The 26,765-nt window shown below is 32.2% G+C and overlaps 2 protein-coding genes across 6 annotated transcripts in view; one reads left to right on the top strand and one right to left on the bottom strand.

The window, feature by feature from the left end:
• LOC127705224 (uncharacterized) overlaps positions 1-19,824 on the top strand; it is a 40,762-nt gene extending 20,938 nt beyond the window's left edge. The window contains exon 2 of the mRNA XM_052209542.1: positions 19,277-19,824. Coding sequence (XP_052065502.1) covers positions 19,277-19,704 — 428 coding nt within the window. The 3' untranslated portion in view covers positions 19,705-19,824. The remainder of the gene's footprint in view (positions 1-19,276) is intronic.
• The window catches only part of LOC127705222 (mitochondrial potassium channel ATP-binding subunit-like), a 99,556-nt gene that overhangs the window by 40,428 nt on the left and 32,363 nt on the right, over positions 1-26,765 (bottom strand). For 2 of the 5 annotated variants that reach the window (XM_052209537.1, XM_052209538.1), the window contains exons 12-16: positions 13,249-13,382; positions 11,260-11,331; positions 8,812-8,990; positions 7,798-7,856; positions 3,106-3,194 (exon numbers count right to left, since the gene is read on the bottom strand). In XM_052209537.1, the coding sequence (XP_052065497.1) occupies positions 3,106-3,194; positions 7,798-7,856; positions 8,812-8,990; positions 11,260-11,331; positions 13,249-13,382 (533 nt within the window). The remainder of the gene's footprint in view (positions 1-3,105; positions 3,195-7,797; positions 7,857-8,811; positions 8,991-11,259; positions 11,332-13,248; positions 13,383-26,765) is intronic. The other 3 variants (XM_052209539.1, XM_052209540.1, XM_052209541.1) reach the window with 3 other exon arrangements.

The following is a 26,765-nucleotide window of genomic DNA, read 5'->3' as shown; positions in this document are numbered from 1 at the left end:
AATATATGATATAAACTGTATACTTGAATGTTTTTGTTTAATTTAATTTATATAAATCTGGGTCAAGCTGTCCCTCATTAGAACTTTTGGTTTCCGATGTTTTCCAACTACAATATTGGCCTTTCACTTTTTCCAACTGATTTTGTTTTTGACGAAACCCCGTGTTAATTAGCAATGTTCTCGATAAGGTACGCATAAACACCCGTGCGTTCTATGGAAGCTTCCTAATAACAATGGCTGAGTCTTGATGTCATCATAAATTTCACTTAGCTATTCAAAAGAAGCTGAAAACATGCTTCTATTCAATATTTCTACCGGACTTTCACTTTTGTTTTAATTCAATGTATGTTATGATAAATCCCGAGCAATTCGAAAAAAATATGATAATCTACAGAGCTCCAGATAAGCTGCGTATTTGCGTGATCACGCAATACAAATTGTAAAAAACCCAATGCAATTGACCATTGCAGGGTTCAATAACCCAATTGATTCAAAGGAAAACCCAATTATATGCCAAAACCATGAGTTCTCAACCCTTTTTTTGGCTACCGTTTGCGTTATTTACCCTTATCTGTTTACAGTCGTCGCGTAAATCTATTTTTATAATAATTGGAAATTTCCTTTCGTTCTTAAAATAGATCTCTGCATCAAGAAGCTGAAATGGGTCCCTGTTTAAATTTTCCGTTGCTCAAAAGGTACACGTGGTTTTGAAAACATTTCGATCTTCTCGGCGTTTATCCAATTAGTGTGTGTCATGTTATCATATTTTTTCGAATTGCTCGGGATTTATCATAACATACATTGAATTAAAACAAAAGTGAAAGTCCGGTAGAAATATTGAATAGAAGCATGTTTTCAGCTTCTTTTGAATAGCTTAGTGAAATTTATGATGACATCAAGACTCAGCTATTGTTATTAGGAAGCCTCCATAGAACGCACGGGTGTTTATGCGTACCTTATCGAGAACATTGCTAATTAACACGGGGTTTCGTCAAAAACAAAATCAGTTGGAAAAAGTGAAAGGCCAATATTGTAGTTGGAAAACATCGGAAACCAAAAGTTCTAATGAGGGACAGCTTGACCCAGATTTATATAAATTAAATTAAACAAAAACATTCAAGTATACAGTTTATATCATATATTTCTTCCATTTTACATTTAATGAGTGAGTACACACACATGCATTCGTCTCAGAATTTTTTATATAAAGGTATATAGGGGGGGTGGGGGGAATCTGAGACGAGTGTCTGTGAATACACATATCCGTTTTTTACAGTTTATATAAGTTGTGACAAAATACAAAACTGGCAGACGTTTGAAACAGGACACAAATTAAACCTACAATCGCTCGTCAGTGAATAAACCTAATGAAACATCTATAGCACATATACAAAGAAAGGAACATACACATGTATTTAAGATTGAAAAACATCTGGGGTTGATATTGCTTAAATATTCAATATTGTGTGGATGAAAAAACCCAATACAATAATGAGCTTGGTGGTGAAAAACCCAATTTGATATCAACTTGAGGGGTGAATTGAAATTGATAATGCAATTAAAAAACTTTATCACCCAATTAAATAAGAAAATGGTGGGTAAACACCCCAATTTGTGAATTCTTATCTGGAGCTCTGTAACATGACACACACTAATTGGATAAACGCCGAGAAGATCGAAATGTTTTCAAAACCACGTGTACCTTTTGAGCAACGGAAAATTTAAACAGGGACCCATTTCAGCTTCTTGATGCAGAGATCTATTTTAAGAACGAAAGGAAATTTCCAATTATTATAAAAATAGATTTACGCGACGACTGTAAACAGATAAGGGTAAATAACGCAAACGGTAGCCAAAAAAAGGGTTGAGAACTCATGGTTTTGGCATATAATTGGGTTTTCCTTTGAATCAATTGGGTTATTGAACCCTGCAATGGTCAATTGCATTGGGTTTTTTACAATTTGTATTGCGTGATCACGCAAATACGCAGCTTATCTGGAGCTCTGTACATTATATTCCATTAATGACGAATTAAGTCATAGTTTTTACATAATAATGTTAATGAATATTTTTTAGGTCTGTTAGTGTATCTTAATGAAATTAAATATTTTGACAGAAATATTGTTTTGTTTAATTGTAATTATGCTTTCCGACCTAAGATAAATATTTATAACAGAAATATCGTTTTGTTAATTTTCTTCCAGCTTGCTTTTACATAATGTCATGAGGTAACCGTTTAGAAATAATCAGTTTATTCTGAGACATAATAGATTAGTATACTATTTCCAGGTTTATTGTTGCAATGCTCAATACACAATATCACATTGTATTAAATACTAAACGCACAACGCGCCCAGGGGCTGTCTCAAAGCATGAATTATATAATTGCGTTATCATTATACTTGATATTTGATAAACATTCTGATTATCTCGCATTATTAATTACAAACACATATATGTTCTGCCAAAAGGCAAATACGTGTTAATATCTTAAAGACTTTTTTACCACAATCAAGTTTTTATTTTTTTTTTTTAATATTACGATCTACAGATGAACTTGTCTTCGATTGTTGAACTATACAATGTCACGTGGTAGCCTATTCATAGAGGGACCGTATCAAAGACATAAACAACTACTGTTTAAATGATCAAAACTTTTCGAGACGTTCCGATTATCTTGTTTCCGAGGATATCGAATGGCCCATAGAAGCTTCCAAAACTCGCCAATATATAAGTGTGAACCCCTTAGGGGTTCACTCAAAAAGAACTTATTTAGCATGTCACATGTCAGTTTAAGTAACATAGATTTTTCCACATTGTTTGCATTTCCATAGTTAACACATTCAATTACCATCTTTTTATAAAGTCAATACTTTAATCAATCATCAAAGTAATGATTCAGTTTTCATCACAGGTCAAAGTTAATCAAGGTATTTTCTTCTCATACTCCAGGGAAGGAACCAAATTCAAATTATGAATTTGATTGGTTCGCACGAAAATTTTACAGGAGTATTTTCTGTTTGATTACATAAATCTTAGGTTATTTAGCTTGAAGTCGCAATACATATGTAACTTAATAACAAATCTTAAATCTATAAAACCAACCTCAACAATTTTTCCATTAGAGACAACAGCTATAGCATCAGCATCTCTTATAGTGCTCAGTCTGTGTGCCACTATCAGAACAGTTCTACCTACAATTTATAATGCATTGTGGGTAAAAAATGTTCAATAACTACAAAAATAAAACAGGAACTGTGAATGAACTAAACTAGAGGCACTCAAGAGCCTGTGTCGCTCACCTGTATTTACTGATGCTTTGGAAATCATGTAAAATAAGGTTAAAATCATAATTAATAGTATTAGATATTAGATATTATAATGATATCTAAGATAATAACAAAAAACTGCAAAGTTTTTGTAAAATTACTAACTCAGGGGCAGCAACCCAACAAAGGGTTGTCGGATTCGTCTGAAAATTTCAGGGCAGATAAATCTAAATCTGATGAACATTTTTGCCACCTATCAGATTTGCTCTTAATGCTTTAGTTTCAGAGATATAAACCAAAAACGGCATTTTACCCCTATGTTCTATTTTTAACCAAGTCGGCCATGATGGTTGGAAGGCGGGGTCATCGGACAAATTTTTTAAACTAGATACCCTAATAATGATTATGGCCAAGTATGGTTAAATTTGTCTCAGTAGTTTCAGAGAAGAAGATTTTTGTAAAAGATTACAAAAATTTACAAAAATTGTTAAAAATTGACTATTAAGGGCAATAACTCCTAAAGGGGTTGACTGACAATTTTGGTCATGACAACTTATTTGTAGATCTTACTTTGCTGAACATTATTGCTGTTTACAGTTTATCTCTATCTATAATAATATTCAAGATAATAACCAAAAATGCAAAATTTCCTTAAAATAACCAATTCAGGGGCAGCAACCCAACAACAGGTTGTCAGATTTGTCTGAAAATTTCAGGGCAGATAGATCTTGACCTGATAATCAGTTTTACCCTATGTCAGATTTACTCTAAATGCTTTGGTTTTTGAGATATAAGCCAAAATCTACATTTTACCCCTATGTTCTGTTTTTAACCATGGCGGCCATCTTGGTTGGTTGGCGGGGTCATCGGACACATTTTTTAAACTAGATACCCTAATGATGAATGTGGCCAAGTTCGGTTAAATTTGGCCCAGTGGTTTCAGAGGATAAGATTTTTGTAAAAAGCTAACGACGACAGACGACGATGACGACGACGGACGCCAAGTGATGAGAAAAGCTCACTTGGCCCTTCAGGCCAGGTGAGCTAAAAAAGAAGGCCCACCCAGCAATTATATTAGTAAAATTTGATTATCTCCCCTTTAACATGTGATTTGATTTGATTGATTGCATTGGTGTTTAATGCCACTTTCAACACTATTGTGCTATTTCATGGCGGTCAGTTTTTATTGGTGGAGATTGCCAGAGTGCCCAGAGAAAACCTCCTTTAACATGTGGGACAGGACTATATTTACCAGGTGAAGTTTTACAAGTGTATAATGTTTCATCAATGTCTGTCTGGCCATTTAAGAGGAAATGTGCTCACACATAGACAGATGGATAGACAAACAAACAGGGTGATTCCTATCCTATATATCCCCCCTCCTAATAATAATAATAAAAAAAATGATTGTTTGCTGGGGGTATAATAATTTTCCCAAAAGAAGTTTTCAGTAAACCAAATATAGTTGACTTACACAAACCAACAAGGTATAGTACATTTTGTATTTCTATCAAGCAATTTAATAATCATGAAACATTTTTTTTTTCTAAATCATGGGAAGTTTTTAAATGTTCATGACCATTTCATAAAGGCAATGTTCTTCTGGTTAATTTTATATATGTTTGTATGTCTGTATGCTGAATTTTTTAGACATAATTTTATTCCTTAAAATTACATTTAACGTCACAGTACCAAAATTGCACTGAGTACCCAAATTGCACCTATTCAACAAAAATAGCTGCGGAAATCTTACAAGTTTTCTTTGAGACTAAAAAATTTGTATTTTTATGATTTGACATACAAATCTTTCAACATTGGTAAATATATACAAAACGTTCACAGTATATATCAACAGATGAAGCATTTACTGGAAAAAGTAAAATCTACGGAAACTTCGCCATGAAATGAGCAAATAAAATATGCTACAAGCATCCATTTCTTAAAAAATTAATAGTAAGCATGGACTAATGTCAAATTGTTCTGAATATTTGAAGAAATAAAACAAAACATCTGTTATTCGATGTTTAAGGATGTGAATTTAAGCATGCATGCAATTTGGGTACTCCTCATTACAGAATCATGGATCGTTTGGAGGTCGGTTCAAACCTATTTTTCTATGATTCAATATGGACTTAAAATTAAATTGGTGTAACTATATAGTCAATAAGGATACATCTACAAAATAAACACAGAACGGAAGCTTTTGTCTGGATCATAAAAAAACGTAGATGAAAAAAACTGTCAAAATAGGTGTAAATTGGGTACCCTCACGTTACATGTATTACAGCGTAATTAACAACAAGTGTGCACACGCTGAAATGTCTCGCCTTCTTTACTAATCATTGATATTATGTTGATAGTCCTAAATATAAAGCTTTATTACAACTGTCACATAAACTTAACATTAACCAAGTAAACTAAACATTGACCAATGAACCATGAAAATGAGGTCAAGGTCAGATGAACCATGCTAGGCAGGCATGTACAGCTAACAATTCTTCCATACAACAAATATAGTTGACCTATTGCTTATAGTTTAAGAAAAACAGACCAAAACACAAAAACTTAACACTGAGCAATGAACCTTGAAAATGAGGTCAAGGTCAAATAAAACCTGTGTGACTGACATATAGATCATAAAATATTTCCATACACCAAATATAGTTGAACTATTGCTTATAGTATTAGAAAAAAAGACCAAAACTCAAAAACTTAACTTTGACCACTGAACCATGAAAATGAGGTCAAGGTCAGATGACACCTGCCAGCTAGACATGTACACCTTACAATCATTCCATACACCAAATATAGTAGACCTATTGCATGCAGTATTAGAAAAAAAGACCAAAACTCAAAAACTTAACTTTGACCACTGAACCATGAAAATGAGGTCAAGGTCAGATGACACCTGCCAGCTAGACATGTACACCTTACAATCATTCCATACACCAAATATAGTAGACCTATTACATACAGTATAAGAAAAACAGACCAAAACACAAAAACTTAACTATAACCACTGAACCATGAAAATGAGGTCAAGGTCAGATGGCACCTGCCAGTTGGACATGTACACCTTACAGTCCTTCCATACACCGAATATACTAGACCTATTGCTTATAGTATCTGAGATATGGACTTGACCACGAAAACTTAACCTTGTTCACTGATCCATGAAATGAGGTCGAGGTCAAGTGAAAACTGTCTGACGGGCATGAGGACCTTGCAAGGTACGCACATACCAAATATAGTTATCCTATTACTTATAATAAGAGAGAATTTAACATTACAAAAAATCTTAACTTTTTTTTCAAGTAGTCACTGAACCATAAAAATGAGGTCAAGGACATTGGACATGTGACTGACGGAAACTTCGTAACATGAGGCATCCATATACAAAGTATGAAGCATCCAGACCTTCCACCTTCTAAAATATAAAGCTTTTAAGAAGTTAGCTAACGCCGCCGCCGCCGCCGGATCACTATCCCTATGTCGAGCTTTCTGCGACAAAAGTCGCAGGCTCGACAAAAACAACATAGCTTTCAGAAATTTTAAAACATTCAGTAAAAGTTCATATTAATATAAGCCATTGAATTCCAGTTAATAATACAATAAACATATTATAAATTAGGCTGTTTGAATTGTTAAGCATATTTTTCTGTCTGGGCCTTTTATAGCTGACTATAAGGAATGGGTTTTTCTCATTATTGAAGAACGAAGGTTGACCTATAATTGCATTTATCTTTGTCATTTGAACTCTAGTGTATAGCTGTCTCATTGGCAATCATACCACATCTCCTTATTTTTATATAGCATGCAGTATAAAAATAAGGACAAAAAATATAAAGAACAATACAATACATTAAGAATATTAATATGAAATGCAAATTTATTACAATAGTGAAAAATAATCCAGGTTCAAGTTGTAAAATTTTGCATTTATAAAATGAGTTTTTGTATTTATACAAAAATATCTGTTCTGTTCTGAAAGAAAAACTTCTGAAGGAAAAAGAAAATCTTATCCACTGGTCTCTAATAGTTAGTTGTTTTATTGGCGCATAATCCATCATATTATGTATAGTTAATTATGATAGGTTTTGATGTGACATAATTTGAGTTATTTCCCTTGACCACCATCTAGGAAAATGTAAATGTTTAACATTCTTATTTGACTAACCAAAATTCAAACATGTGGTATAAACCAGGCTGACTAAGGTGATGAATAAAGCAAGGCTAAAATAAATTAAAATTGTTAAGAAAAGAACTTTTTCTTAAGTCTAGTGGCTGATTTATGAATGAATTTGTCCAAATAGATCTCCAACATAGTGACAAAAGGGTAGTAACTCTTGCTCAAATTGCAGTTATTCTTATGATTGTTTTTTGCACTTTATTTTGAATAAATACATTATTAGTGTCCTGCAGACTTTAACTTTTATTTAGGGTGTTTTTGTTTTTCAATATACAAAACAAAAACCCTTTGTAAAGTTAAATCTTAATGTAAATATATATTACTTTATGATTACTTTACCTTTTATTACATTATTCAATGCTTCCTGTACTATTCTTTCTGATTCAGCATCAAGTGCACTGAAAAATTTCAGAAAAACAACATATGTATGTAGATTTTGATTACACCTTTGGTAACAATATCCATAAATATCTATAATAATAAAGGAATGAATTTGCTAACATTCTACCCAACCATTTGAAAGTTTCCTCTTACAGAAAATTTTTCATTGTGTACATTTGCAAATACATATTATATGCACTTTTGATTGCCCAATACTCCAAGCAGTAGAATATTCTGGTATTCTGTTACTCACAAATATTCATACGAGGTACTTTCATGCAAAGATGTATCATATTATGTATGAAAATTGATTGATTGATTGATTGATTGATGTTTAATGCCACTTTCAACACTATTGTGCTATTTTGTGGCGGTCAGTTTTTATTGGTGAAAGAAGCTCGGAGAGAACCACGACCTTGGGTAGGAAAACTGACAATCCTAGTCAATTAAGATTGTAGTCGAGTGCAAATGCCCCGTACGGGATTCGAACTCACAACCTCAGTGTTGACGTGCTAGTGATACAGTAATTCAACTACTTAGACCACTCGGCCACTGAGGCCCCTGTATAAAAATTGAAGTGAATAAATAAATAAATATTTCAATATTGTAAACATGGTTCTCCACAAGGAGCTTTATTGGTTGTGGTTTTATGAAATATGTTTGTTGATTCATTATAAATTTGCTGCCACCAGACGTGAAGCAAACAAAAATCAATCAATCATTATAAATTTGTGACAAATTTTTGTTGGATTTCATGAGCAAGGGGGAACCATGAATTTAAGTTTTCATCAAAATAGACTTGTAATTTGTCAAAACAACTAAATCTGGTATCCAAGAAAATACAATACTTCCTCAATCCATGAAAATAAACTAGAGCAGCAAGTAAAAAAAAAATCCTAGAAACATTTACTTTTTTTTAGCCTTTATAAACTGGTGGCAATGGAAAAAAGTATCTACACCATAAAATTTTACCTTGTAGCTTCATCTAGTACTAATATTGATGGATTTTTAATGAGAGCCCTGGCTATGGCTATCCTCTGTTTCTGACCTCCCGAGACAGTGACACCTCTTTCTCCTAGGACAGTTTTATATCCATCAGGAAACCCTGTGATGAAACTGTGAGCATTGGCAAGATCAGATGCCTCCAAGACCTGTCAATAAATAAGAAATATTAAAGAGCACATTTATGTAGATTCTCTTTTTTTAACAGAATGTTTCAAACAATAGGTCAAGTTACTTTTTTCAGCAATTTGTTGCCCTCAACCAAACCTATTTAAGATTTTTTGGACATATGGTCTGGGAAAACTTTTCGTTGTCTACAATATAGTCCCTAGTGTGGACAGTGTGTTACTTGTAATTTTTTTTATACCCTTTCCAAACTTATTTCTTCGTTTTTTATGCCTCAAATAGCAAATAGGGAATGAAATTACACTGTAAAAAAATTTAGGTCATGATTTTTGAAAGTATAGTAGTGATTTGGTTCAGCTAAAAAAGATTAAAAATTCGGAAGCTGTCAAAAGAATTCAAGACTTCCTTAACATAAAATTGTCCATATTTTGAGGTAGAGCTGATGAAGTTTTCTATAATTTTGATATAATTTGTCCCAAAAGTAGTACACCACACTGAAAAAATATTATTGAGAAAGCGCAGGTGGGTTTTTTTAATTTTCATTTATTGTCTAAATGAAATGCACTACGAAATAACTGTGTTCGCTGGTCATATACTGTAAATTCAGAAACTATTATGTTCATCTATTACTATCATTTCTAAGAAAGGACAAAAATGTGAGACTGATTATTGTAATTTCAGGAAAATCTGCATACATCTATGTATCGGATATCCGAATGCAAGTTCTTATTATTGCGATACTTACCCAGTCACAATATTCGCATTATAATAAAAACCTCACAATAATTTCTGAATTTACAATAAGTAATAGCTGTGATATATAAAATTAATAAAATTGGTACATCATTTGATCTCTGGTGGAAAGTTGTCTCATTGGCAATCATACCACATCTTATTGTTATTTGTCTTTTTATTGCAGAAACAAAGAACTGTTTAATAATGACTCTGCTTTTCCAAAGGTTGGCATCTTTCTTATTTTTATTGAGATATAATAAGCATTCAGAACATGTTGCCCTTCACTTCATAGTGACATAAAAAAAACTTTATCTGTGAGAAAGCTCTCCGGGAAGCTGAAAGGAAAGTCTTGGCACCTGACGGAATTTTGAAGTATTCTCAAAATGAAGCCCTTTTGGGAACAAGGATGTAAATTTAGAAATTAACTCAATGTTTGATTTAATGTGAAAAACCCAACAGGATGAATGCTACAATCACTGAGACTTGCATTTCGACTTTTGGTTGTAGGACATCTCTTGCCCAATTCTGTAATTGACCCTGTGATTAGAGATCCATTTGTACAATTTGTTTCCTTTCAGAGGGACATGAATTTTCATTTACAATGAAGAGCTAGCGAAAAAAGAAAAATTTATCTGTAAGCAATGTGTATTATCTTTAAGTTTAAGTTTTTAAAATCTCTTAATTACACTTAATCTTTTGTTAAACTAAACACTTTTGATATCAATAGTTATTTTTATTGAAAATTGGTTAAAACTTCTATATAGGTGTCAGACCACCAATTCAAAATCCCAATCTATTCAACCAAATTTTGCAAATTTCACAGCTTTCTAAATTTTATTACCCTAAGTTTTACTTCATAGAAACCAGGTATATCCTTAATTGTATATGTTTCATCTTTCTACATGCCAATTTTCAACTTATGTTTAACGTCTTGTAAGGAAATACTAACATTCGGAAGACAAGTACTGCTAAAGTAAAACCCTGGTGTTATGGAAATCTTAAATAAGTATACTATGATGAATGAATCCTCAATTTTTAATGCAAACTCATGGACAAGTAAATTTTGGCTCAAAATGGTCTACCAGTACATATATATTTCTCTTTCAACAAAAGTTTCATTTCTGCAAATTTGTTGGTTAGTTAACAATGACATCAAAAGCACTAATTTTTGTCAGGGAAGGGCTTCTTTTACATACATTCTAAATTGGAGTGGGTGAATTGGTGGTCTGACACCTATATCACTTTCAACTTATTACGCTTTGCTTTGACATCAGTCCATTTTGTTCATTTTAGAACCAGTCTTTAATGGTCAAAGGGAAACAACTGGTCTAAGTGTGTAATAACTGAATAAATTCGGTAATATGCAAACAGACCATTACAGCGCTTTGTTCATGAATTACCTTAATGATACTGGTCAAATATATACACCAATGTGTAAACTTAATAAAATCTAAATTTACCACTTCTAGTAATTTAAATGAAAATACATCTTTTAGTGCTTTCAAACTTTTGTTATCAATATGAATTAAAACTTAAAAATCATTATTATAACAATACCTCTAAGTCTGTAGCATCTGGTCTCCCGTATCTTATATTCTCCATTACACTGGTAGCAAATAAAACTGGTTCCTTAAAGAAAGTGTGTATAGTAAACATCTTATAGACTATAGTTAAATTAAATGTGTATTTCTATATTCATTTTAAGCAGAATTGCATCTAATTCATTACCTCTATCTGGTACATGTTTATTTTAAAGCATATTCCACATTATTTTCGTAAACATTCCATACATATGTGTATATTGTGACAGTACTTTGATACTGTGTATATCATTGAAAGAATACATTTTTTGTCATGCAACAAATAACAGCTTTTGTAAGAAATCTTCTCCTGTCATTTCATGTAATTCATCAAATTTCTCATATTTTTATTCTCTAAGGCAGGTGTAAATATTGTCATTCAATATCAATATCAAAGAGAATGTTGACAACTTCATTTTAGTGTATTGTTTTAGCTGCTTAATTCATTGTTGACCCCCCTCCCCCTTTTCCCCCAAACAAATAATCAAGATGAAAAACACCAATGACAGGATTTTCCCCTTTGGAATATCCAAGTTTTTTGTTTGATTTTTTGTCTATGGTATAATAACGCTATATATCTTCATTCAAAGCATATCCTGTAAATCTTATTGTATAGAAGATAATGATAAATAAGTAAGTGCATGTTATGTAATATTTTAAAAAGTAAAAACACTGACTTTTGACAAACTGTTGTTGTCTTGTATTAAATGTGATTTTGTCTCATGGGTTAAAATTTGTATTTGCTTCTCCAATAAGTATACACATATGAGAGTCTGCTAGAAGATAAAATATTGTCCTGTCAACTAGGACTTTCACAAATCTATTTCAGCATGTTGGTGTTGTAAAAAGCAGAGTTAATTGCTACCACATTTACATGGTCTTGTCTTAAACATTGCTGAAAGATTGCTTAGCAGATGTTAAATATTTATTTGTAGACGTATTGAACAAATTATCAGTTGATATCAAGATTGCTCTAGGGCCAATTATCAAGTAAAATCTTCTAAGGTTAGGTCACCTGAATCAATTTGTTTCACCTAAGCCATAAAGAAATAACTCTTACATGCCATTCTCTATGCTAATTCTTAGAACACGGGTAGTCATTAAATTTGTTAATATCTTTTAACATAGTGTTAACAAAACCTATACCATTTAGATTTGATGAAACAAACTATTTCAGAAAACCAACCCTTTTACAACTAAAGTGCACAAATACAAAGATTTATTTACTAACAGATTTTATTGATTTCCTAGTGAGCAACACCCAACTTGATATCAATTTTAATCTCTGGCATTGTTGCAAGTTTCTCATGTCACGTATGTGTACCCAAAGTTTTATTGGAAATGGAACATGGCTTTATTGACAAAGTGAAAAAATATCATTATACTGTGGATTCATTATTATTCGTTGGATACCAATTTTCGTGGATTTCGTGGTTATAGGTTAACCACGAAATTAAACTTTCAACATATGGCAAATTTACTATAGGCTTGTATGCAGACATTGTCAAAAACCACGAAATTAAATATACACGAACATGTAAGTTTTCCTGAATCCACGAAAATTGGTACCCACGAAAATAAATGAATCCACACTATTAGAATATTGATTTTAATATCTATCAATCTTATCAATTTTTCGTCATAATTTGTAAACTGTACTAACAGTTGCAAGAAATTTTAATCACCTAAAAGGTTATTTGCAGTAAATAGAACATTACAAGACATGCAGCAGTTATCAATTTAAAAGTATCCAGTAATAATGTATGAGGGTCTTAATGGAGTTGATAGAATAGAGAATAATGGGCCAGAAAATTAAGAATAAAAAAAAATGGATCAAAAAAAGAAGAATAGAATAAAATTGGCAAAAAAATAAGGAAGCTAAATAAATAAGCATAAATATTAAAGAAGATAGAATTAAGAACCCCCATCCAGACCTGCATGTATCTATGACTACATTAATACCTACTTGATTGATAAAGCCTATAGCTCTTCCTCTGAGCCACGATGGATCCAAATCTTTAATATCTTCTCCATCTAATGTAATCTTCCCTTGACCTACTTCATAAAACCGTTCTAACAGTGCAGCAACTGTAGATTTACCTGCAAAAAACAATCAAGGTACATGATATTGATAACCATATATTAATCACATTATTTGAAAAGCAGCTACTTGCGTAGTCAAACCTGCTTTTAATAGGGGCCAGCTGAAGCCCGCCTCCAGGTGCGGGATTTTCTCACTGTGTTGAAGACCCATTGGTGGCCTTGGGCTGTTTTCTGCTCTTTGGTCGGGTTCTTGTCTCTTTGAGACATTCCCTTTTCCATTCTCAAATTTATTCCTTGTCATGCAGGTTACTTTGCTTTCCACATGATGTTTTGTGTTGGAATTCTGACACAAACATTTGCACATATTTTGTGTGGGGATTCTTAGGATTTTGTTTAATACACTTTTATGCCACAGTTTTCAGCAATTGATTGATTGATTGATTATTGTGTGTAACACCACTTTCAGTCCGTTTCTATGTATGTTGACGTTTGTTTTTGTAGCAGTTCAGTGTTTCTGTTGTTCTGTTGTTTTCCTCTTATAGTTGATGTGTTTCCCTCGGTTTTGGTTTGTGACCTGGATTTGTTTCAGTTGAATCGATTTATGACTATTGAACAGCGGTATTATTACTACTGTTGCCTTTATTCAGCACTACTGACTAGTTTTTATCAGAGGAGAAACCTGGAGTGCCCTGAGAGAATCTTCGACCGTTGGTAGGAAAACTGGCAATCCTAGTAAATTAAGATCAGAATCATTTCATCTGTGGTCACCTATTCTGGATTTTTATGCTGCATGGTTACAACAGATTGAAATTGGTTAGAAAACATGGGGAGATGGCCCTCAAGCGTTAGAATTTACGGTTTTAATCGTCGATATTTTACAACCAAAATTTAAAACTAGTGCAAAAACTTCTCTGAATAGTCAATCTTCTAAATCAGCTATATATAAAAAAGAAGATGTGGTATGATTGCCAATGAGACAACTCTCCACAAGAGACCAAACGACACAGAAATTAACAACTATACGGCCTTCAACAATGAGCAAAGCCCATACCGCACAGTCAGCTATAAAAGGCCCCGAAATGACAATGTAAAACAATTCAAACGAGAAAACTAACGGCCTAATTTATATAAAGTATTACAGTAATATTTAAAATAAAACAGAAAAGTAAACTTTCCACTTCTATGGCCAGGAGTATAATATAAAAAAAAATAAAGAATTTCTTTAAAAAATAATTTAAAATTCATCTTTAAATGTTAGATTATAATAATATATTATAACACAGGTATAGGTCATTTAAATATTTACTGATTACCTGGATCAATATATCAGGTATAAACATGTCTAAAAATAACTTAACTAGTATGGAGACATTTTGATGAAAACGTCTGAGAAGATTCAAATGAAGTGATATTTACCTTAATCAAGAGGTACACATTAAAAAAAGATTAAACTTTTATTTATAGTATAATATACTGTACATGTTTGAAAAACTAATAGAGGATTATTGTAACCTCATTGGAATATGTTGTACATAGCAAAGTATATATACTAGTATATATTGTTCATGCTTGTTAGTACAACTAATATTCTGAGAGGAATAATACTCCTAAAATAATTCTTTTAATCTATATATATTAAGGCAATACTCAAACAAAAGATGTCTCGTCTAAGAAAGATTAGTCACCAATAATCCTACAATTGCATTTTTTGTAATACTGAAGAAAGTACACATTAAAATGTCATGTCTAGAGGGATAGTATTTAACAATATTCCTACAATAACACTTTTATTGTAAGGAGATACTAAAACATGAGTGAACACAGTGAATTATCTTATCTAGAGGGTAATACTTCAACAATAACCCATTTTTATTTAATACAATTCACAAACAACAAGAGTGGACACACTAAAATGTCTTATCTGGAGAGATAATATACTCCAATATTCCTTCAATAACAAGGCAATACTTAAACAAGAGTGGACACACTGAAATGTCTTGTCTAGAGGGATAGTATTCACCAAATTTCCACCATTAACACTGTTATTGTAAGGCAATACTAAAACAAGAGTGAAAACATAGAAATGTCTTGAATAGAGATACTGTGGATTCATTTATTTTCGTGGGTACCAATTTTCGTGGATTGAGGAAACTTCCATTTTCGTGGATATTTGAATTCATGGTTTTGCTTTAGGCAACATATATTTCTATGGAACATTTGTAATTCATTGAACATTTAAATTCGTGGTTTCCCTGTACCCATGAAATCCACGAAAATTGGTATCCAACGAATAAAAATGAATCCACAGTATAACATTCACCAATATTCGTAAAATAACACTTTTATTGTGAGGCAATACTAAAACAAGAGTGAACACATTGAAATGACTTGTATAGAAGATAATACTTCAACAATAACCCTTTTCATCTAATACAATACTCAAACAACAAGAGAAGACCCACTTGTTTAGATAGATATACCATACATAGATCACCATGCATTGCACCCACTATCACGTTTCAATATTAAAATAATCAGGAATATGGATCAAAACTCTAATTTGGTTTTACTTTTGGTCCTTTTTTTTTTATTTAATCAGCTCTTCAACATTTGTATAAGATTTGGACTCTTTAAGCATCACTGAATATACATTAATTGTTGAAATGTGCTTTGTTTCAGGTAATAGGTAACTTAAATGTTAGTTATACCATTGATAAGATACCTCTGCTGGTAGAATTGTAAATATCAAAGGCTATCCCCAGCCCATTAGCAAGTACCTTGATACCGACATGAAAGATCATGAAAATATGGATATTATTTTATTGATATTGTAGTTATAAAATTTTGGAATTGTTATTTAATTAGAAAATTATTTCTCTCATGCCTACCTCTGATTCCTGGTCAGGGTTTGGCTTAATTTTGGTACTTTTTGGTTTTTCAGCTCTTCAACATTTGTATAATGTTTTGAATTTTAAAAATATTTTGGCCTTGAGGCTATTGAGCATCACTGTAGACACAAGCAGACGGACCCTTCACTTTTTTTTGCTTTTTTAGTTTCTTTATCTATATACTTTTTTTTCTTTTTTCAATTTATAACAGTCTTTTAATAAACAGCTTTGCCTAGCGCAGCTGGATACGACCGCAGAGGTCCAACCCTGAACAGTAAGGGCAAAAATGGACACAATATTCAAGCTTGATACAGGTCTGAATTTGGATTGTAATTAAATATTTGACACATTATAGGTTTCTGACACAGAATAAATGTAGTCAAAGAACTTGAAATTGGTTATATGATTTGAATTTATATTCAAATAAAGATTTCTTGCTTTTGTGCAATACACTGTGCTGTTGCGCAATACTTAGAAAATCTGTTTAAATAAATTGTGACCCCCAATTTTTCTTTGGAAAATTAACAATTTCTTAAATCTTGAAGATAAAAAATTGACCCCCCAAAAAAAAGATTGTTTTGACCCCCCCCTTTTTATAAAAAAAAAAACAGTTGAAGAAATGTTCTATTTGTAAAATGTGGTACAATTTAAAAAAAATCGATACACTTAAACACAAGTTAATGCCTGAAAATTAAAAAAATGCTTGTTTTAGACCCTTTTTGGCCCCTAATTCCTGGACGGTTTGGGCAACTACCCCCAAAATGAATCCTAACCTTCTACTTGTGGTATTGAACCTTGTGGTACAATTTCAGAGCAATCACAATACTTAAACACAAGTTATTTTCCTGAAACTAGAAAAATGCTTGTTTTGGGCCCCTTTTGGGCCCCTAATTCCTAAACGCTTATGACCATCACCCCCAAAAACAATCCCAACCTTCCTTTTGTGGTATTGAACCTTTTGCTTAAATTTCATAGAGATCCATACACTTAAACTAAAGTTATTGTCCAGAAACCAAATGTCTTCGGACGACGACGACGACATGATAGCATTATACGACCCCAAAATTTTTTTGCGGTCGTATAAAAAGCTTGTTATTTTAAAACAGAGTAGCGAACATCCTTAAACCAAAACTTTCTCCTGATACAGGACAAACGTCTACTATCGTAAACAGGGCATAGGAATAAGGAGATGTGGTATGATTGGTACGATAATGAGATAACTCTCCATCTAGAAACTAGGAAACCAAATTTAAGCAACTACAGGGCACTGTTTGGACTAAAATAATGTACAAAACACATACCATATTGTAAGGATTAGGACTATGAACAGCAAAAAATATCAATTATTGAACCATGAAAAGATATCACTCAGTCATGTAACTCTTATTAGAACACCATGTACCATACAATAATCCTACATATGGCATATGTCAGTTGTCATAGACTAAAATTTTATGGTTCATTGACATAGTAATGCATGACTGAGATCATAATTGCTTCATTATCAGGTCAGTTTTTTAAACCCGTCCTTTGGTCTCTGGCGGAAAGTTGTCTCATTAGTGATCATACAATATCTCCTTACTTTTATATTAGGTCATTAAATAAACCATGTAGACCCTCACCACAAGGCCATATAATGTGTGTATACAATACAAAGACAATTTGCATCAAGTGTTAAATAACACAAATACCACTTGGAAAGAGCCCATGAGGCAAAAAATCTTATTTGTTCATATTTAGGTCATTGCTGAACCATGAGAACTGTGCCCAGCAAGACTAATAACTTATGATTTATATATGTTTAGGTCATGGCAGCTAGTAAGTCTATACTATGTGGACCTTGTCACAAAGGAAAAGTAAACATAACAGCTAACATCTGGTGTTACAACTGTGATGAAGGATTATGTTCAACATGTTCAGGTCATCATAAACGATCCCTAGGAACGCATGAGCATAAGACAATTGATACAAAAAGTTATATACCATCCATCCCAGCTATCAAAACAGAATGTGACAAACACAGTCAACAATTCCTCCTGTACTGCCCTAGTCATTTAATGCCTTGCTGTGATGTATGTATTTCAATTACTCATTCAAAATGCACTGGAATAAAAAGTCTAGCTAGTGTAGTAGAGACAATCAAAATAGAAAAATCTAAGGAAACTGTTGAGACTGATATACACTCTATCTTATTGTTTTTGGACCAATTAGTAAATAACAAATCAAAGAACATAAGAGCAGGAGAACATCAGAATATAAGCATAAAGAAATCAATTGGAGAAATTCGAAAGGAAATAAATAAACATTTAGACCACCTGGAGAAGACGTTATGCCAAGAAGCAGATACCATTTGGAATCAGGAAAAATCAAAAGCAACAGGTTTCATCTTTGAAATTGAAGAGCAAAAGAAAAACTTGAAGAAAATGAAAGAACATTTGCAAACAGTAACAACACATACTTCCAAACTGCAATCATTTCTAGGTGTACATCATATTGAACAACAATTACACCAATGTCAAAGATTTGTTGATGATCTGGACAATGATGAAAGGACCAAAGAATTTGACATCAAAATGAAGCAAAATGATGAGATTGAAAAGATATTAAGCAAACTAGTATCAATAGAATCTTTAGGAGAAGTAATGGTTGTTAAGACAGGAACAGACTTCAACAGAGGAACAAGAGTGAGGAGGGAGGCACAAGTAGAATCACAAGAACAATCCAACATACACAACATGACAATGAATATTGAGACAAAGATAAAGATTAACATAAATAAGGTAATTTGGGACATGATTTGTCTGATGGATGGAAGAATAATAGTAGTGGAAAAGTATGGTAAAGTTTACCTATTTACTACTGATGGAAACCATAAGAAACAGTTAAAAATATTAGATAAAGCCTTCAGTGTTACACAGATCAATCAAAACACTATTGCCTTAACTTATCCTGATGAGAAAGCCATTAAGATCTTCAATATGGAGAATGAAACATTTATCAAAGTTATAACATTACACAAAGAATGCACAGGTTTATCATTCTCCAATAATTCGTTTGCCATAGGTTTGAATTCAAATGAAATCTGTATTATTGACTTGGAAGGAAATATATTGAAGTCAATACAAGTTCAGAGTATATCAAACCTGCGTAACCTTGTTTACTGTAATGACAGAATAATCCATAGTGACTATTATGGTAAAGCAGTATACTGTTATGATGGATCAGGTAAACAGATCTGGCAATACAGACAGGATTTAACAGATCCAGTAGGACTTTGTACAGATACTTATGGAAACACTATTGTAGCAGACTATAAATCTCATAGAATAATAGTTATATCAAAAGATGGACAGGACAGTAAAGTACTGATTAGTAAGGAGGATGGACTGATGTCTCCTAGGTGTATTAGTTTTAAACACAATGAGTCTTCAGGATTTATTTGTGATATTGATGGCAAATACTTGGCCAAATTTGATTTATCTTATGGCTGATATACACAATGAGATTTTTATGGCATTACATGAATCGATGAAGGTAATATACATATAACCATTGAGGATATTTCGTGTAAAGTTTGAAAGTGAAATGAAATGTAGACAAATGTATAGATGTTTATACATGTTATATGAATTGTATTGTTGGGTTACGTCTAATTAATGGCCACCTCAAATATCCTTATATTTCTAAGTGGTGATATTTGATGTGAAGTTTGAAAGAATTGTAGGCTATTGTATAGATGTATGTTTTGCATATCCCTTTGGTATCTTCAGCCTCTATATTGTTTGGTTACTGTCTAATTAATGACCACCTCAAATATCATTTTATTCATTAAATATATATAACCAGTGGTGATATTTGGTGTAAAGGTTGAATGTGAGAGGAAATGTAGGCAAGTGTATAAATGTATACAACTGATTTATACAGTGTGTTCTTATGTTGTGCTGTTATACCACTATTCCTGGTTAGAGGAGGGTTGAGCGCTTACATACATGTTTAATCCCTCAACATTCTATATGTGTCTGTCCCGAGTCAGTCATTGGTTGTTGTTGGTAGCTGTCTATCATATTTGTTCAAAGTTAGATAAAGTTATACAGGGATTCCTTTATTTTCATGGGTGTTAATTTTAAGTAGATTGAGGAAAACTTGCATTTTCGTGGATGTTTAATTTTGTGTTTTTGGCAAAGTCTCTTATAGACAGCATACAACCTTATAGAAAATGTGTCATACTTTGAATTTTTTAATTCATGGTTCACCTGCATCCACGAAATCCACGAAAATTGGTATTCAATGAATAATAATGAATCCACAGTATTTAAAGTCAATTACTGTAAATTCAGAAACTATTGCGTGCATTTATTATTGCGATTTTGTCATTTTAGACTAAACTGCGATTTTAATTTTTGCGATATTGAGAAAAATCATGTTTAATTCATATAAAAAATTTCAAAATGCGAGTTTAAATTATTGCAATTATAACCCTGTCGCATTTTTCGCAATAATAAAAACATCGCAATAATTTCTGAATTTACAGTATTATATATAAGAATATCATGTATATATCCCATATTTCTTTGCTGTTAAAAATCATAATCATATGGAATCCATATAACTGAGGAATTAAAATAAATTCTAAAAATTTGAAATTACACAGGCTTATAAACATGGCTTTGATGATCATGAAATTTGATGTTAATACATGGGAATAGAATAGTAGAGCCAGTAACCTCAATAAACGGCCCTGAAAAGATGTTTTTTTTTTTAACTTCTACTATATGAGTAAATCTAAAGTGTACGTATTAGTAATTATATTATTTTTGAGAGAATCATAAGAAAAAGTTGTATATTCGGAAATCGCAATAGATTTCATTTTACTCAATTTCTCTAGAAATTTGTCACCTTCTTCCACCTTATTTCATGATTTCATATGTGGCGCCACGCCTTGCATCACCTCGCCCATTAAAATTTTTGTTTATAAGCAAGGAATATAATATATAAAGAACGTTTCAGTGAAAATATTTGTAAGAGAGGAGTGGCACCATGGTTAATCTTTCAGACAAGAGTACACACGCTGAAATGTCTCGCCTTCTTTACTAATCATTGATAGTATGTTGATAGTCCTAAATATAAAACTTTATTACAACTGTCACATAAACTTAACATTAACCAAGTAAACTAAACATTGACCAATGAACCATGAAAATGAGGTCAAGGTCAGATGAACCATGCTAGGCAGGCATGTACAGCTAACAATTCTTCCATACAACAAATATAGTTGACCTATTGCTTATAGTTTAAGAAAAACAGACCAAAACACAAAAACTTAACACTGAGCAATGAACCTTGAAAATGACGTCAAGGTAAAAAAAAACAACCTGCGTGACTGACAAATAGATCATAAATATTTCCATACACCAAATATAGTTGAATTATTGCATTTAGTATTAGAAAAAAAGACCAAAACTAAAAAATTTAACTTTGACCACTGAAGTATGAAAATGATGTCAAGGTCAGATGACACCTGCCAGCTAGACATGTACACCTTACAATCATTCCATACACCAAATATAGTAGACCTATTGCATACAGTATAAGAAAAACAGACCAAAACACAAAAACTTAACCATAACCACTGAACCATGAAAATGAGGTCAAGGTCAGATGACACCTGCCAGTTGGACATGTACACCTTACAGTCCTTCCATACAATATACTAGACCTATTGCTTATAGTATCTGAGATATGGACTTGACCACCAAAACTTAACCTTGTTCACTGATCCATGAAATGAGGTTGAGGTCAAGTGAAAACTGTCTGACGGGCATGAGGACCTTGCAAGGTACGCACATACCAAATATAGTTATCCTATTACTTATAATAAGAGAGAATTTAACATTACAAAAAATCTTAACTTTTTTTTCAAGTAGTCACTGAACCATGAAAATGAGGTCAAGGACATTGGACATGTGACTGACGGAAACTTCGTAACATGAGGCATCCATATACAAAGTATGAAGCATCCAGACCTTCCACCTTCTAAAATATAAAGCTTTTAAGAAGTTAGCTAACGCCGTCGCCGCCGCCGTAGCTGCCACCAGATCACTATCCCTATGTCGAGCTTTCTGCGACAAAAGTCGCAGGCTTGACAAAAACCAGGGGTGATCTCAGGTGCTTCGAAAGGATAAGCAGAACCTGCTCCATATGTGGCACCCGTCATGTTGCTCATGTTAGTTCAAATGCAGTAATAAGTCTGATTCAGTGGGTCACATTTGGGGAAAAAGAATTAGTGTGGTACTCTGAAATTCATAATATAGACATGGTCAAAGGTTAATATCTAGATATAAAGAGCAGAATAGTCACTATATATAGTAGCAGTTTGATTAGTGTCCTGGAAACTGCATTTAACATAGAGGATACTTAGGTATTGGATCCAACATATATTTATATTGTTAAAAGACATAAGATTAATAGAGAATGTTATATGGCTTTTTCAATATCACATCTGCATCAACCCGAGACACCAATATAATCCCAAGAGCTCTGAGGGTTGATACGGTGTGTGATTTTGAAAAAACCATATCATATACACTTTATTATATATCTCAAGTAGATGTTTTTTCATGTGACGTGACATCATACAGATAAGGGGTTTGATTTCTTTGCAACAGAAACTGATGTCGATGACGTGACGTCATACAGATTAAGGGTGTGATAAAGCCTTTGCAGCTGTGACTGATATCGATATCATCACGGATGGTTGATACAGCATGATTGCCATTGATTGTATTAAACATACAATTTACATAATTTACTACTAAGTATATAATAAAAACACTTATAAAGTGGTGTTATAAACTAGAAGGTAAATAACATACTTCATAAAACTTTAAACTATTCGAGTATAGCTGTAGTGTGAAAGTCCTAGAGAGGAAGATTTTAGGCCGAAACCTACTGTGGAGTTAGACTATAAGAAATGTTGTTGGGTTGCTGTCTACATGTATACAAAACCCTATTGAAGGTCTGAAAACAGTACCAACTTCTTTCCATTACATTCCTTTCATTAACCATGTTAACAATTTAAAGTGAACTCATATTAAGGTTTGATCTTAAATAACTATGGGAAAGGAAAAATTTGTAATGAAGCTAGAAGGTGTGAATATGTTCTAAATTGGTCAGACAATACTTGGTAATATTTTATGAACATTTCAAGCCCAAGTCTTAATGTTCGTAAAATATGACCAATGTTGACTTATCTATAAGTAAGCTATTTAATATGGGATAACAATATAACCAATAGAAAAACAAAGTTAATTCCATCCATATTACTGAAATACAAAACTATTTCCATCATCACTTTGACTGAAAAGAATAAAAATAAAAAGATAGGAGATATGGCTTTATATCAGCATTAATGATAATCAAAGACATAAGTTCACTATCATATGTTTCAGTAGTTAATTCACATTAAGAATAATTACTGTTCAAGTTCTGTTTGATTTCATATCTATCTATAATTTCGTTCACAAACAGTGTTCTCGATAAATGAAAAGAGCTCAGGATTTTGTGAACAATCTGATATCATAGGTATGAATATCTTCATTGTTAACTGTTCAGTTTTAATTAAATTGATAAGTTGATTGAACACATGAAGACTTTTTATTAGCTTCTTTTAACTTTTACTTTTTTCTTTAAAAAATGTTCTCATTCATGTAAGATAGTACAAATCTACCTGTTTTAAAATGGACTGGACTGAAAAAGTGGGATAAACCATTCTCATAGACATTTTTAAAAATGAATTCATCCATCATGGGATAATCCATTTTACAAAGCTATACAAATTTACCTTTATAAAAATGAACTGCTCTGGTATGGGTAGAACAATTCTAACCCACATAATTCTAAATAATTTTAAAGAAAAAAAATTTCTTCCTTTTTTTAAATGAATTAAAATAAAACAATGATTTTGAAGTAAATATAAAAACGATTAATAAGATTATGTGTCAACATGACCAAAATGTTGATTCATGTCAATTTTTATTTGATTTTTAGTTAAACTCTCTAATGAACAAATAGCAAATTGCCTTCACTAAATAAAAAAAAAGCAAAACAACAAATTTTGAACTTACTGATTTATCGTTTCAAAATTCAACCTGAGACAAAACTTTTGTGGACTTCAAAAAAAGATTAGTGACACTTTAAGGAAATTGTATGTGAAGTAAATGAATAAATATATGACTACATTCCAATTTCTACTTGCAATTAGCCATAATCTAGAGGAACATAATTTTTTTATTGCATTCAACATCTTGATATCATTGAAAGCCACTATATGTGTGACTTGAATAAATTATTTATAATTTAGATAATGAGAATTTCATTTTATTCTATTTGGGTTATTTTTTCAATCATTCATTTTTTCATCATTTAAAAAAAATATCAAACTAGCCTAACAATGCACAAAGTTTCAAGTCAATACATAAAAACTATGGATGAGGAGTTGTGCTGAAAAGGTGAGTATTTTCTAAAGTTAAAGGGGCATATTTTTTGGGGAGAACCATCTATTTTTTATATATTTATATCAAATATAAAGCTTTTAAGAAGTTAGCTAACACCGTCGCCGCCGCCGTAGCTGCCACCAGATCACTATCCCTATGTCGAGCTTTCTGCTACAAAAGTCGCAGGCTTGACAAAAACCAGGGGTGATCTCAGGTGCTTCGAAAGGATAAGCAGAACCTGCTCCATATGTGGCACCCATCATGTTGCTCATGTTAGTTCAAATGCAGTAATAAGTCTGATTCAGTGGGTCACATTTGGGGAAAAAGAATTAGTGTGGTACTCTGAAAGTCATAATATAGACATGGTCAAAGGTTAATATCTAGATATAAAGAGCAGAATAGTCACTATATATAGTAGCAGTTTGATTAGTGTCCTGGAAACTGCATTTAACATAGAGGATACTTAGGTATTGGATCCAACAGATATTTATATTGTTAACAGACATAAGATTAATAGAGAATGTTATATGGCTTTTTCAATATCACATCTGTATCAACCCAAGACACCAATATAATCCCAAGAGCTCTGAGGGTTGATACGGTGTGTGATATTGAAAAAACCATATCATATACACTTTATTATATATCTCAAGTAGATGTTTTTTCATGTGACGTGACATCATACAGATAAGGGGTTTGATTTCTTTGCAACAGAGACTGATGTCGATGACGTGACGTCATACAGATTAAGGGTGTGATAAAGCCTTTGCAGCTGTGACTGATATCGATATCATCACGGATGGTTGATACAGCATGATTGCCATTGATTGTATTAAACATACAATTTACATAATTTACTACTAAGTATATAATAAAAACACTTATAAAGTGGTGTTATAAACTAGAAGGTAAATAACATACTTCATAAAACTTTAAACTATTCGAGTATAGCTGTAGTGTGAAAGTCCTAGAAAGGAAGATTTTAGGCCGAAAACCTACTGTGGAGTTAGTCTATAAGAAATGTTGTTGGGTTGCTGTCTACATGTATACAAAACCCTATTGAAGGTCTGAAAACAGTACCAACTTCTTTCCATTACATTCCTTTCATTAACCATGTTAACAATTTAAAGTGAACTCATATTAAGGTTTGATCTTAAATAACTATGGGAAAGGAAAAATTTGTAATGAAGCTAGAAGGTGTGAATATGTTCTAAATTGGTCAGACAATACTTGGTAATATTTTATGAACATTTCAAGCCCAAGTCTTAATGTTCGTAAAATATGACCAATGTTGACTTATCTATAAGTAAGCTATTTAATATGGGATAACAATATAACCAATAGAAAAACAAAGTTAATTCCATCCTTGTACGACTTTGCCCCCCGCAGAGCTATAGAAAAACAGTACATTAACGGGTGTTACACGGACTCTTTTTAGATGATACACGGACTCTTTTTAGTTGTTACACGGACACTTTTTATGAATAGATTCACTTGTGCATGATCAGTGAGTTCATGGGCACTTTAACTTTCAATTAGATTTGAACTTTTTGGTTCACCGACATATTTCCTGTCTTTTTATTAAACAAAATATTTACGTTAGCATCAATATCTTTTTTCAAACGTTTTCAGTAAAATACTACTCATATCAGTACACTAAGGGATTAGACATTTAACTTCAAAAAGGAGGGGTGTATGGTTTTCTCCTAAAAAAAGATATTTTGATCCCAAATTTTATGAGAAAAAATTTACTATGGTCAAGCAGATGACAAATTAATGTTCTGCATGATTCCTGATTTTCCGAATACCGTATAGTGCTAATTTAAACAAAAATATTTGGGTGATGGCGTTGAAAAGTAAATAGTTAATATACTCAGAAAAGAACATACCGCCCCATTTATGAAGCAAAATAATCGGTCAATAAATGTTTTCTTCAATATATGGACATGAATAGTATTTTGGACAATGCTGAAAGTAAAGAAATGATGATACCGACGTTCATATTTCAATAAAAATAGACAGGAAATAAGTAAATAAAAATCAAATCTTATCAAAAGATA

This window comes from Mytilus californianus, unplaced genomic scaffold (assembly GCF_021869535.1).
Source record: "Mytilus californianus isolate M0D057914Y unplaced genomic scaffold, xbMytCali1.0.p SCAF_6, whole genome shotgun sequence".
Taxonomy (NCBI): Eukaryota; Metazoa; Mollusca; class Bivalvia; order Mytilida; family Mytilidae; genus Mytilus; species Mytilus californianus.
Note: the sequence above shows the minus strand (reverse complement) of the source record. Positions and strands in the feature narration are given on the sequence as shown.